Source organism: Ananas comosus, linkage group 1, assembly GCF_001540865.1.
Source record: "Ananas comosus cultivar F153 linkage group 1, ASM154086v1, whole genome shotgun sequence".
In the NCBI taxonomy this organism is placed as follows: Eukaryota; Viridiplantae; Streptophyta; class Magnoliopsida; order Poales; family Bromeliaceae; genus Ananas; species Ananas comosus.
In genome coordinates this window covers 3,932,855-3,946,680 of record NC_033621.1, presented here as the reverse complement: position 1 = coordinate 3,946,680, position 13,826 = coordinate 3,932,855, and the positions used below count along the sequence as shown (strand labels likewise).

General features: G+C 34.9%; 1 protein-coding gene across 1 annotated transcript; it reads right to left on the bottom strand.

The window, feature by feature from the left end:
- LOC109716843 lies at positions 1,020–5,555 on the bottom strand. The gene is made up of 3 exons (XM_020242448.1): positions 4,779–5,555; positions 1,414–1,485; positions 1,020–1,332 (listed from the first exon to the last, which is right to left on the bottom strand). Exons 1-3 carry the CDS (start codon positions 5,412–5,414, stop codon positions 1,330–1,332), a joined length of 711 nt encoding a protein of 236 aa, XP_020098037.1. The 5' UTR covers positions 5,415–5,555; the 3' UTR covers positions 1,020–1,329.

The window sequence follows — 13,826 nt, the reverse complement described above, 5'->3', positions numbered from 1 at the left end:
GTATATAGAATTTAGATTATTAGGCCCACAAAACTAAACCAGCAAAATCCTACTTTAATTGCTCTCTCTCTCTTTTTCACTTGCTCGCAGAGTCTCTTTCCCTATATTTTTTAATATTATAATAACGTATTTTATGCATTCATTTTGTATGTTGAACTATTAGACATTTTTTGTATCAAATTTTAGATAATGTTTTATAAAAATTAAATTATAGATTGTATAATGTTAAGAATTTCAAGCGGCTTGTTTAGGGCTCGAGCTCGATCGACTCGAAGCTAGGCTCGCTCGAGCTCGGCTCAAATTAATTTCAAGCCGAGCTTGAGCCTAAATTTAAGCTCGAAATTAATTTCAAGCCAAACTTGAGCTGAGGTAAGCTCACTTGAGCTCGGCTCGTTTCCACCCCTACTCCTAATCACTATTAGCAAATTTATTATTTTCAACATGAGTTACTTTCACACTGGTCCCTGTAAATATAATAAATGACAAATATATTTCTACAGAGTTCAACTTCATATATTATTCTTGCAAATGTTTGATATTTTCAAATATGTCTTTACCATTAGAATACGTTAGAAAAATTTAGTTAAACATAAGTTAAATACTTTATTCTGATTAATTTTTGATATTTTTACCCCTCTTATATTATATTGTTATGTCTTTTGAAGAGACATATTTTGTGATGGCAAAATTGAAAATATAAACAATTCTCTGACGGTAACAAATCAAAGAAATATATTTAAAAACATTAAAATTTTTGTAGGAACAATATATAAAAGTTAAATTTTGTAAAAATATATTTGCTTTTCACTGTATGAGTAAAAACCTTTATGAAATTAGCCCTTGGAACAAAATCTAATAAATTTATTAAAAGTCGCCAGTTAAATAGTAGAAAACAATATAAAAAAAATTTTGTAGACAGCTAAATCGAATTTGCAAAACTCTCTAAACAATTAGTTTACTGCAGATAAAAAGGAAGTATTTAAAAAGGTAGAATGAAGAAGATAACGAAAGATCCAACATATAGAAGATGTTCCGAAGCAAATCATATCTAAGGGAAAAATAAAATAGCAGCAGGCGCACAGATTTGAGATATCTGCTACATTACAAGCACCAATTGATATTAAATGCAGTATAACCAACTTCATAACAACACATTATGAGTGACTTATCTACAGTACATTTTGTTTCGCGTGTTTCCCGATTCAGAGATTGACATGAAGTTACCTAACAACATCACTCCATACATGAAAACATAGTAAGAATAGAAGCCAGAAAAGTTTTCTTCTTTAATAGCGTAGTCACGAAGATTGCTTTCAGCCAATAGCAATATCACTGAAATAAAAATTGCATATCAGAACAACCCACGAGCACGGAATCGTTTGGATAAAGAAAAACACAATCAGAGTTCCTCACCTCAGGGTAGCAATCTTGTTCAATAATGGTCTGGTTTTCTGGATTTACGTACACGGAGCAAGAAATTCTCCCCTGGAAAGGAAAACAAGAAATTCAAGTAAATTTGTTCTCGGTCAGAAGAACCATCGAAAGCTGTAGAAAAGGTGGACAACCTAGCACTGAACAAATAGGATTTCATTTGTGTAAAAGGTGCCCAAGAAATAGAATTAATGCATATCATGTCTTACTACAGACCTGTTTCTCAGGAAAAAAAATAGTAGCAGAAAAACTGCAACGTACGCAACCTTTCTAAAATACGTAGGAGATGAAGACCTTCGACTACGAGACGGGTTCTTACAATATCTTCAACCACAAATACCGTCTTCCACATGGAGCTGATGACACATGTTGATGTTCTCCATATGGCAAGGCATTCTTGTAACGCTTTTGAAGGTGCAAAGAAGGTGACAAAACGTTATCTACAATACTGAGTAGTGATTAGATGAAAAGGCAATGAAGCTTTCACTCAGGAAGGGAGTGGGGACGGATAAGATGAATAGGTAGAGCACATCCGGAGATGCTCCAACAAGAACAATAACTTAGCAACTTAAACAGCAAACAGGGTCAGGGCAAAGCAGAGATTTCGAGACATTGCGAGTCTGAGGAGGCGGCTGATTTAAATCGTGCCTGGTTAGAACCCACCATACCCTGCCCTGATCTAATTGCTGCAACTGAGATGAGATGGGTCGTAGCCACAGAGGGGCAGGGCCAGTCTTTAGAGGCGCATTTTACAAATGAAATCGCCAGGGTATTTAAATGGAAGGGGGAATGAGTGATTATAAGACCCTGTTTTCCTTTTAGTGGTAAGTTGCCATCCTTAGTTTGCAGCATATGCTATAGAAGCTGGAGTAATCTCAATGATCGTGGTACCACCCCCTCTACACAATATTTGTCTGAACCATTCAGCTGAAATCATCAGCTTAACAGAAACTAGTCTTTGTATGTGACTTTGCACACATATTATCTAACATTAGAATGAAAGAGTATGCTAGAATGATTTCCAAAGAATCAAATTTATCAAGTACAAAATGTGAATATCTAAGGTTCAAAATATGAACCATTGGATGACAAACATTAAAACTTACTGTATGATGCTTCATACATTGTAGGCATGAAAATCGGCATGAAAATTGATGCATGGCTCTCCAAAGTTTGGACACCATAGCTGAGACAATGCCCAAAGGATACAAGACTTCCGATTGTAATCGAAGTGTATGTGGAATGAATAGTGATACCAAGAATTATGCAATAATTGACATTCGATGTATCATATTTTTAAGAATAGAGCAAGAAATTCTAGGGCTCATATGCCCTAATAAATGGCAACCTTTTGTACCTTAACATTTGTCATGCTTCATCAATTTTAGCCATAAATAATAATGCAGGGATACTTCAACTATCTAGGTGCCTCTGTGTTCTACATCATATTGGATTATTGGAGACAACACTCAGCAGATAATTCACAAATTTGATACTTCTTTATAAATCCTATTTTCCAATAGAATCAACACATATATGGCTCAGATAATTCAAACATTCTTCTACATACTTTGCAATAAAGTTATTTTTTTGTCCATTAACCCTGCTAAGATATTAACTTTTGTTAGTTAAACAAATAAGAGATCTTGTGTTGGTTATATAATATCTTAGGTTGCAACAAGAAATTCACTTAAATGGAAAGCAAGCAGATCAGAATAATTCTTTTACATGAAAGTATGCATGAATCTGTAGTTCTGTACCTATGCACGTGAATACACAGGTATGTAACAATTTGACTACACAAAATAATTAAATCCTTTACAACATATTTAAAAGTGAAGAGCCATTGTTATAATTTTCTCCATCTATTTGATCTTCCCAAATAAGACTAAAAAGATCAAAACTAGTCAAATGTCACTCACCCATCTATCAGACTGTCAAAAGAATGGAAAGCACATAAAATAACACAAATAGAGCATCACATTTTGGTAAATTCGCTTAAATAGAAGACCTCCAAATCAAATCATTTCTTGTTCATTCATAAACACATGGACATATGCATATAAGTGCACAACTATAGCTGTATATTTAGAATAGCCTAGGCTTTTTTCTTTTTTCCCTCTTCCTTCAAAAGATTTATCATATCAATCCAAGCCATATTTGTCACATCATAGTGCATGATTATGTTAGTTTAATTTAACAAAGTTCATTTGTCTCTTAAATTGATCAAGTGTGTAAGACTTGATAACTGATATTATAGTGTATGCAAGAGTCTAAATGCCTCTAAAGTAAGATCCAACTATACGACAAAAAGAGCAGAGACGTAAAGAAGCCATGACATATGACATTCATGTCATATGATATATAACAACATGCAAAAGTTAAGGGGAGAAAAGAACACTTTAACCTTTAATGATGGTTAGGAGACATCAATGTAATAATTAGTCAACAAGAATATATCTTTGATTCTTTTACATGTACTCCTTCCAAAACTTTCCATTTCTCTAGCAAACTCATAGACGAGTGACTTTGCTCGTCAATCTAAATTTGTTAGAAACACAAACCGTGTAAATGGGCAAAAGGACAAACTCCTAAATAATAATTGGCATGAAACTTGAGCATGCAGCGGAGAGTCTGAGACCGTAAATAGTATTAAATCACTATTATCATCAAAACTTTTCCATCATGACGGGGGGGTTTACAGATACAACCGTTTTTACAGTACACTCCATAAAGGAATTTGCAACAACACTAGATGAAGTTTGCATGTTCCCCTCTGTGAAGGCCCATACATATTTCATCACGCACTAGTAGTCTAGTATACAGCAAATCAGAGAGGAACAGCCTATACATGCAGTTAGCGCGGACTAATATGATGATCCCTAATTGTCATATTTCTAAGGCGATGCCAACAATAAAGAGTCTACATAAATAAGTTCAGAAATTTCACATATTTAAAAACGGGTAGCTAAACTCTGCACATGACTTTTAGCGATTCCGATCCTTAGTCTCAACAAAGAGGCCATGGTAGGCCGACGGCCAGCATAAATCTCAGTAATCAATAGAAATGGTGGATTTGAGAAGGGCAAACAAGTTAGGGCGTTTCCCAAAGCAAAGTGATGCAATGGACTACGAGGATCCCAACATGAATTCTCCTAAATGACTGGTGTGTTAAAGAAACTCGGTTCATGAGGATCTCGATATGATCATTCAACATAAAGTTCTAGCAATACCTTAACAGCTTAAAACTTTTCAATATGGTAACTTTTATCTCCTATCACAACAAACAACATTCATGAAGGGCAATCCAACAATCAATACGAACAAGGGTTTCGTTTCGCACACACCTGGACGGGGACGTCAAAGAAGAAGAGGCGGAGGCGCCCCTTGACCTCGGTGACGGTTTCTAAGGGGATGGAGCCCCTGGCGAGGTCCTCGATGAGGTAGAACACGTCGCCGATGACCCGGATCGCGTCGAGCTCGAGCTCGGCGTCGACGTAGGACACGGCGCGCGCGCGCACGCGGCCGCCGCTGGAGGCGACGTTGCCGAGCGGGCGCCCGCGGTAGGCGATGGAGGCCGAGAGGGAGTCGTAGTGGAGGGCGAAGAAGTCGGGGTTGCGGACGCGGACGCGGAGGCCGAGGGCGACGGTGAGGGCGACTTCGGGGGAGGTGACGACGCGGACGCGGTCGAGGCGGAGGCGGGCGACGGAGAGGTCGGGATCGGAGGGCCAGAGGAGGAAGAGGGCGAGGGCGAGGGAGAGGACGAGGACGACGGGGAGGGCGAGGGCGGAGGAGAGGAGGGAGCAGCAGGGGCGGCGGAGGCGGATGCGGCGGCGGAGGCGGATGGGGAGGACGACGAGGTAGGGTTCCGGCGGCGGAGGAGGAGGGTCGCCGGAGGAGTAGTACGGCGGAGGAGGGGACGCGTAGTAGGGTTGGGGCAACGCAGAGGGGAGCAGCGGCTCCGAGTCGACGGGTTTCGCCATGGATGATGATGCTCGAGATTTGGGTTTTCTACCACCCACTCCCCCTCCGGAAATGGGGAACAAATTTTAGGGCTGGGTGAACAATGGTAATCACCGGCTTAATTGCACCGTGGGCCCGTTCCGTTACGTGTTCTTGTATAAGGAATAATCAATACCTACCTACCTTCTATTANTTTTTTTTTTTTTTTTTTTTTTTTTTTTTCACGTTGCCAGTTTTTTTGCAACCTTACTAGCCTTTTTTTGAACTGACATATGCTCTTGACTTCTCCCATCCCTTCTTCTCTATTCATGACATATACTTCACCTCTCAGTCCTTTAAAATCATGAGAATTAATTAATTCAAAATATAATATTTAATTATATGCATCATATTTCGTCAATGAGTGGGCTTTATAATTCTAATACATTCCTCACCTCCATTAATCCCCCCGCTCCCCTCTCTTTTGCATGGTCTATTATTTTTCATGCAAAAAAGAACATTATCATCTAATCTCCCACCCCACACTCATCTAGTTCTCTCTCTCATTGTGTTAATGAAGATGATGAGGATGATGAAGAAGAAGAAGAGCATGCGAAGAACGTTGTCTCCTTCGAGAAGTATCGTCTTGCAAAACCGAGCCGCGGTCCATATAAGTGTCCACTGTGTTGATTCAGCTGCACTGGAGCTAGCTCTTTTTTATCTTTCACAACGAAATGTTCAAGAGGCACATAATATGATAAAATTGAATGTCTCTTACTGTATTTCGATAATTTAAAATATATATATAAGTTTCTAACTATAATTTTATTTTTTTAACAGTTGAATTTAGTCATGCAAATTGACTATGCTTAACATGGTATAGATTCCTATACAACAATAAACTATAAATATAAATTTTATTAAAATTTTAAAATTTTGCTTCTATTATCTACATGCTGCATCGCGCGAGTCTCTATACTACTATACATTATTTCTCTTAATCTTACCAGATGGCGACATTCCTTTTCTTTGTTAAGTGTGGGTTCCTCAAGTTCCCCTTTCTTTGCTTGAACTAGCTCAAGTCCTCCAAATCGATTTGCTGGGTGCCATCTTGAACTTGCTCAAGTCTTTCAAATAAATCAACCTTTCTTTGATTGAATTGAACATGGTTTCCCTCTGTTTGTGCTTGCATCGAACTGGGTCAACTTGCTTCATTGGATTGAGCTGAATCAAGTATTTTATATATTTTCATTTTTGAACCAGATTTTTCTTTTAATTGTTTGAACCGAATCAATAATGGATGAATAAAGAGTTCCACTTTGAAATTATTGGACCGAACCAGCTGTTCTATATGTTTCCATCATTGAATCGGTTTTCTCTTTTCACTTTGAAATCATGGGACCGAAGCGAACCAGAACTGAACCAATAATTGATGAATAAGAGCTCCATCCTAAACCAGCTCAAGTTCTCTTCTTTCTTTACTTGAACTGAACCAGGTTTCCTTTTATTTGCTTGAATCGAACCGGTGCCCACTTTTTTGCTTGAACCTTGCATTGACGGTAATCTACAAACATGATATGCGACATCTCTTCAACATGATCATTTCGTTTTGAATGATTGATTTTTTTTCTTTATCAAAATGTAGTTTTTTTAAAATAATATTTTATTTATAATATGATTTTTGTATGCTATTTTTGCATTTTGCCGATATTTCATTCTCTACAAATTTTTACTTTACTAGTATCTATCCGCTGCAACACACGAGTTACTACACTAATTACTTATAAACCCCTCACATCCTCGAAAGCTCCGAAATACATTATTTATTTTTACTCTTTTTTATTTCAAACATATATACCCTTTATATAGTTTTTTCATTATTAAAAAATACTCCTACTAACCGACCGTTCCTAAAGCAAGTGGCAAGGGCTTGGTGGTTGGTATCCGAGACCCAAGTTCGAATCCTAGTTGATTCACATTTTCAGCTAAGTTTATTTCTAAATGAAATAAACGAAGCAGGTAGCGTGCTACCTATCTCTCTCTCTCTCTCAAAAAAAAAAAAAAAAAAAAAAAAAAAACTCCCACTATTAGTACCCATTATTATGGGTGGCAATCTAGCTCGCTCCGCTCGAAATAAGCTTGAGCTTGAATCGCTCGTTTAGTAAACGAGCTGAACACGAGCTGAATTTTTCAGCTCATTTAATAAACAAGCCGAGCACAAGCTTGGGTCAACTCGCTTATGTTCAGCTCGATAACAGCTTAAATACATATATTTTATATTTTTATAATTTATATAATTTATATTTATATATGTAAATAAATAATTATATATATAATACATATTTCATTATTTGATTTTTAGCTCAACCTAAATATAAAGCCCAACTCAATTATAAAAATGTCCATTTATCTGTAAAGTTTCAACCATTAGATTAAAATCTAATAGGTAAGATCTCATAAATTTATTTTCTATATATATCTTTTCTAATCTTTTAACTTATCGTTTGTAAGCCAGCTCGTGTTTGACTCATTAATAAATGAGCCGAACACAAGCTAAATTTTTCGGCTCGATACTTTAATGAACCAGCTCGAGATCGGCTCGTTTACGAAATGAGCCAAACACGAAAAATCAGTGACGGTAGGATGATATATTTTAAAACGCAAAATGGTAATTTTACATAGATAAAAGTTATTCCCAATAATGCACTAAATAGAATTTAACTACGGAGGTATATTTGACAGACTTTGGAATCTTAAAAATATATTTTTAATATTAGCCTTCTAGGAAAAATAAATAAGAAAGTCGAAAACTTTTTAAGGATATATAAACAATTGCCCTCTCTTATAAAATGTAGGAAAAGCTTCAAATATCCCCCTTGTGGTTTCACTTTTTCTCACTTTAGCACCCTATGGTTTAAAGTGTATCAAGTTTGTATCCTGTGATTTCGCACTTTCTCACTTTAGTACCCTGTGATTTAAAGTGTATCAAGTTAGTACCCTGTGATTTTGCACTTTCTCACTTTAGTACCCTGTGATTTAAAGTGTATCAAGTTAATTAGTACCCTGTGATTTTGCACTTTCTCACTTTAGTATCCTGTGGTATAATATTTCATTGAGAGAAAAATAAAACCATAAGGTACTAATTTGATACAAAAATAAAATCACAGAGTACTAACTTGATACAAAAATAAAAACACAGAGTACTAACTTGATGCACTTTAAACCCTATATATTATTATCTAAAATAAATTTAATTATTACTTTTAATTTTATCAAATACATATATATTATTATTTTAATATTATATTTAATTATTAAATACTGATTTCTAAATCAAACCCTATAGCACTAATCATCGCTGTCACCGTTGCCGTCCATAGTCACACTTTCTGCCACAGCCTCACCTTTGTGATCTATACCATATTTGAGTCCGCGCCTCCACTGCTGGCCTCGACGGAGATGTGGACCAGGTAGAAGAGAGAAGTGTGGCGTCAACGTGAAGATGGTGGAGGAAGAGAAGGAGAGACAAAAAGTGGAAGCAGAAAGAGAGGAAGAAACGATAAGAAGGAAGGAGACGAAGCGGGAGGAGAAAAATAAACGAGAGAGAAGGGAGAGAGAAAAAGAAATAATGATATTTTGATTAGTTTACTAGAAATTCAAATTTTATATGCAAAATTCCCAAAAAAGGCATATTTTTATGAAAACACAAAATCAGCCCGCCTTTTATGCACCTAATAAATTCGAGGTTGTTATTTTACTTTCACCTGTAGTTTATATATATGAGCTAGGTTGGAATACTATTGATAGCAAAATGCTCTTTTTACTATCAAGTTTTTAATCATTGGATGAGAAATTGTAGGGTTAGGATGATATTAGTCACTTAGGGTTGAGTGGTTCCCCTAGGGTTGAGTGGTCCCCACTGGGTTATAATATCTAATCCAATTGTTAGAAATGATGAAAGGATTTGATCCAAATGCTAAAAACTTGATAGCAAAAAAAATATTTTGCTATCAATAGTATTCTAGCCCAACTCTATATATATATAGAATTAGGCTACTATACTATCTATTGTACCGGAGCACCGATACTATAGTCTTATTTTCGATTTTAGGGTATTCAAATTAACGATTCATACCGTTAAATATGATATAGGGTATATGAAGCTTTTAGGAATAAATTTTAGTTTTTTCGACATCGATTACTTAATAAATAAATTATGTCAAAATAGACAGTGAAAATTGAATAATCTTTAAAATTTGAGCATAGGACTTTTAAATTCAAGATCAAGAATGTTAGCCTTAATCTAGACAGCTTAAAGTATTTTTTATTAAAATTTGAAGCAATTTAGATTTTTCTAGACCGTTAAACTCCAAACTCGCCATAGTAGCCATTAAAAATTGACAATTTTGAAATAGTTTGATCATAAAGTAAACTATGTCGAAAAAATATAAAATTTTATTTCTAAAAACTTTAAATACCATAAATCAGTTTTAACGGTGTGGATCGTTGATTTGAACACCCTAACATCGAAAATGAGACTATAGTATCGGAGTCCCTGTACTATAGAAAGTATAGGAGACTAGCTCTATATATAGATTATAATCGTTTTAAACTAATTTGCCTATAATTATACCTAATAATTATAAATAACTAGGTGATATTGTATTGGACTAATAAATTTATTTCTCATGAAAAATAGCTGCATTTTTGTCAAAATTTAATTTATGAATTTTTTTGGATTAATTTTATACAGGTCCCTGCAAACATAGTAAATAACAAATATATTCCTACAGAGTTCAACTTTCATATGTTGTCCTTAGAAAAGCCCTGATATTTTCAAATATATCTCTCTGATTTGTTACCGTTAGACAACTGATATCACAAATATGTCCCTCCAAAAGGCATAACAGTGTAATATAAGAGGAATAAAAATGCCAAAAACTAACAATGGTTTAGTATTTAACTTATGGTTAATTAAATTTTTCTAATTAATTCCAACGTTAATGACATATTTGAAAATATTAGAACTTTTGTAGAGACAATATATGAAAGTTGAATTTTGTAGAGATATATTTGACATTTATTATGTTTGCAGAGACCTGTATGAAATTAACCCAATTTTTTTTATCCAATTAAATTTATTATTTTTTAATTCAATATCATTTGAATCTTGTTAGAATGTGAACCACCTCCTAGTTCAAATCGCAGCACCGCATCTCTTTATGATTCAAAACCAAAATTTGAATTTAAATCCTATGGAGTTGCAAAACGTTAAAGAAAGAGACCTATATCTACTCATATTCGAGGATAAATCAGAGTTATGCAACAAAATATTCAATCCTATATCTATCTATATACATATATGAATCCTCAGTTTCTATATGGCGGTGAATCCTCAGTTTTTATACACGTGGCGGCGAAGGGAGCGGGGGCGAGCGCGGGCGCACGCAGGGGAGCGAGCAAGGCGCGTGCGCGTGGGAGTTTAGAATATTTGTATTAAATATAAATTTTAATTTTATAATTTTGAATATTTAGATATAGATTGTACACTAAAAAATCAAAAAAATATTAATGGAGTTTAAGTTTATTTTATATTATATAAAATTTAGTTGCAAGAATCGCTTAAAACATACTAATTAAATCTTTAGAGTTAAGCGATACATTCAAATTTTTAAAGCTAAAGTATTATTAACTAACTCAAATCTAAAATATAAAAAAGTTGGATAATAAAAACAAAATTTTGAAAGATTGGATTTACACTTTTTGTCCTTAAAACTATAAGACGGGTGACACTTTAATTCTCGAACTTTAATGTGTTATAATTTAAACTATGAGGCATGTGACACTTTGATTTTCAAACTTTAATTAGTTTTAATTTCTGATTTGAAATATATATAAGTTATATTATTTTAGTTCTCAACATTTATTGCTGCTATAAATATAATTACTTATTTGTATGATTTTTTTCTTTATTTTTTTTAATCATTCTTATAATTTATTTTTATATTTTTATTGCAGCAATAGTTGTTTATTTTTCAGTTGCTTTTTTTTTATATAATTTTTTGGCTCTTCTTTTTGCTATTTTTATTTTATCTATATATTTATTTTTACGGAATTATTCCGCCGCAACGCGCGGGTCCTTTACTAGTGTAACAATAATGTACAGATAAATAAATATAAGATAAAAAGTAATCTAACTGCAATCTATCTACAGTGTGCACTTTCATCATATAGTCCATTCTAGGATATGCTGTCCAAAATCAACCATCCCTAGAGCAAGTGGCAAAGAGCTTGGTGGTTGGTATCTGAGGTCCTAAGTTCGAATCCTAGTTGATTCACATTTCTAGCTAAGTTTATTTCTAAATGAAATAAACGAAGCGGGTAGCGTACTACCTTTCTTTCAAAAAATAGGATATGCCGTCCAAATCGTGCTAGTGGGTTTTCTAGAATTGAGTAGATGGTTGATTATATAAGTATGATTTAAAGGGTGAAAATAGTTAAAGAGATAGATCTAATGACAAAAAATTTGATAACACCAAGCTCTTGGTACTATCAATAGTATAATAGCTAACCCAACTACTAAATAAATAATTAAATTGATTTATTAAGCTATCTGTGGTTAATTAATTTATTAAGTAACAATACTCATTATTAATTATTACTTAATAAATTTAGCATTCAAATATAAAAATTAAGTTTATTTTTAGTTATTCTAAGATTTCGTTTGGTTCGGATACAAGTAAGAATTAAATCGATTTTACGTTGAAATAAAAATTTAGCTATTTTCGTAAATAAGGAAAATTATAATAAAAAATGGCACTCTTGTCATACAAGGAAAGTAGTACACGCGTTTCCATGGCACTAAGTTTAGCGGTGGCATTTCCAACACAGTTGTTGACTATTCCCCTCCTATTTTTTGTTATTTTATTCGAGATTTTTAATTTGCTTTACATGCGAACCAATAACGCTCACGCACGTACGTGCCAACGCAAAAAGTTCTGGATACTTCTCTTTACCTGATAAAATTATTCCCCTCAAAGTATTTGATAAAAAAAAAAAATACACTAAATAAAATTTCTAAATGGCAAAGGACTTCTGATACCCGAGATCTAAATTCGAATTCTAATTGATTTATATTTCTAGCTAAGTTTATTTCTAAATAAAATAAACGAAGTGGATAACGTGCTATCTATCTCTCAAAAAAAAAAAAAAACACTAACTACTCAAATTATTTTATTAAATTCATCCACTCCAACATAGTTACTAAAATAATACTTTTATTATATTTTTTTCTTTCAAAACGAGATATGTAATTAGCTGGTTATTGATAATAGGTCAATTTGCATAAAAAATTCATAAGTTTTGAGCTTTTGTAAAATTGGACCGTCCTTTTCGATTTTGCATATTAAGTCTGAATTTTTAGTAAACTGATTAAAATACCCTTATATCTTTTTCTCTCTCCTTTTTTTGTCTCGCGTTTTTTTTTTTTCTTTCTTGCCGAAGAAGACGACGGAGGTGAAGGTGGAAACGGCCCTCATTGTCTCTGCCCTTCACGTCTTCACCCTCGCCCATGCACCTCTTGCCCTACTCGCCTTCGACCGCGCCGAGGCCGCGTTGCGACTCCCTTTTTTTTTTTCCTCTCTTCGACCCTCCTCCACCGCCTCCACAGTTCTCCGCGACGATAACGAGGAAGGTAATACGTCCTCTTTCTCCGCCTTCGCCCTCCACCTCCACTGTAGCAGATTTTCTACCCGCCAAACAAACCCACTGTCCCCACTGCCGCCGCTGATGACAAAGAGGAAGTGTCTCTCGGGGTCGAGAAGCACGCCGGCGAGGGAGATGGAGAAAAATAGTTACACTCCGGCGAAAGCGAATTTTACACCTACCAAACCCATTTTTCGGAACCCGCATCCCCATCGTCGCCGCCGACGATAAAGAGAAAGCACTTCTCATCACCGAGAAGCTCGGGGGCCAGGGAAGGGGCACACAGCTCACCTGCCTACCCTAGAGGGCGACGGCGAGCGTGGCCTGGACGGTGCCGAAGGCGAGAAGGGCGAGGAATGCACGGGGGCATATCTGAATTAGTACTTTATTTGTTTAAAATAAAAAAATAACTAAAAGGCCAAAAATTAGATAATAATAAAGAAAACCAGAAAAGAAGTAAGAAGAAGATGAGGTTGCACTATTAAGATTAAATTCACTGTTTTAAAAGAACGTTGCACTATTATGGACGTAAATTGCATTCTTTGAAATGTAAACTGCACCCTTTAAGATAAAAGTTAGACTCTTTAAACGAAAGTTACACTCTTTAAGAGATATTTACACTGTTTGTCCTCTTGTTGCACTATTTGAGATGTAAACTGTACTCTTTAAGATGAAAGTTATACTATTTAAACGAAAGTTGCCATCTTTAAGAGATATTTACATTATTTCTCCTGTTAAAGAATGCAGTT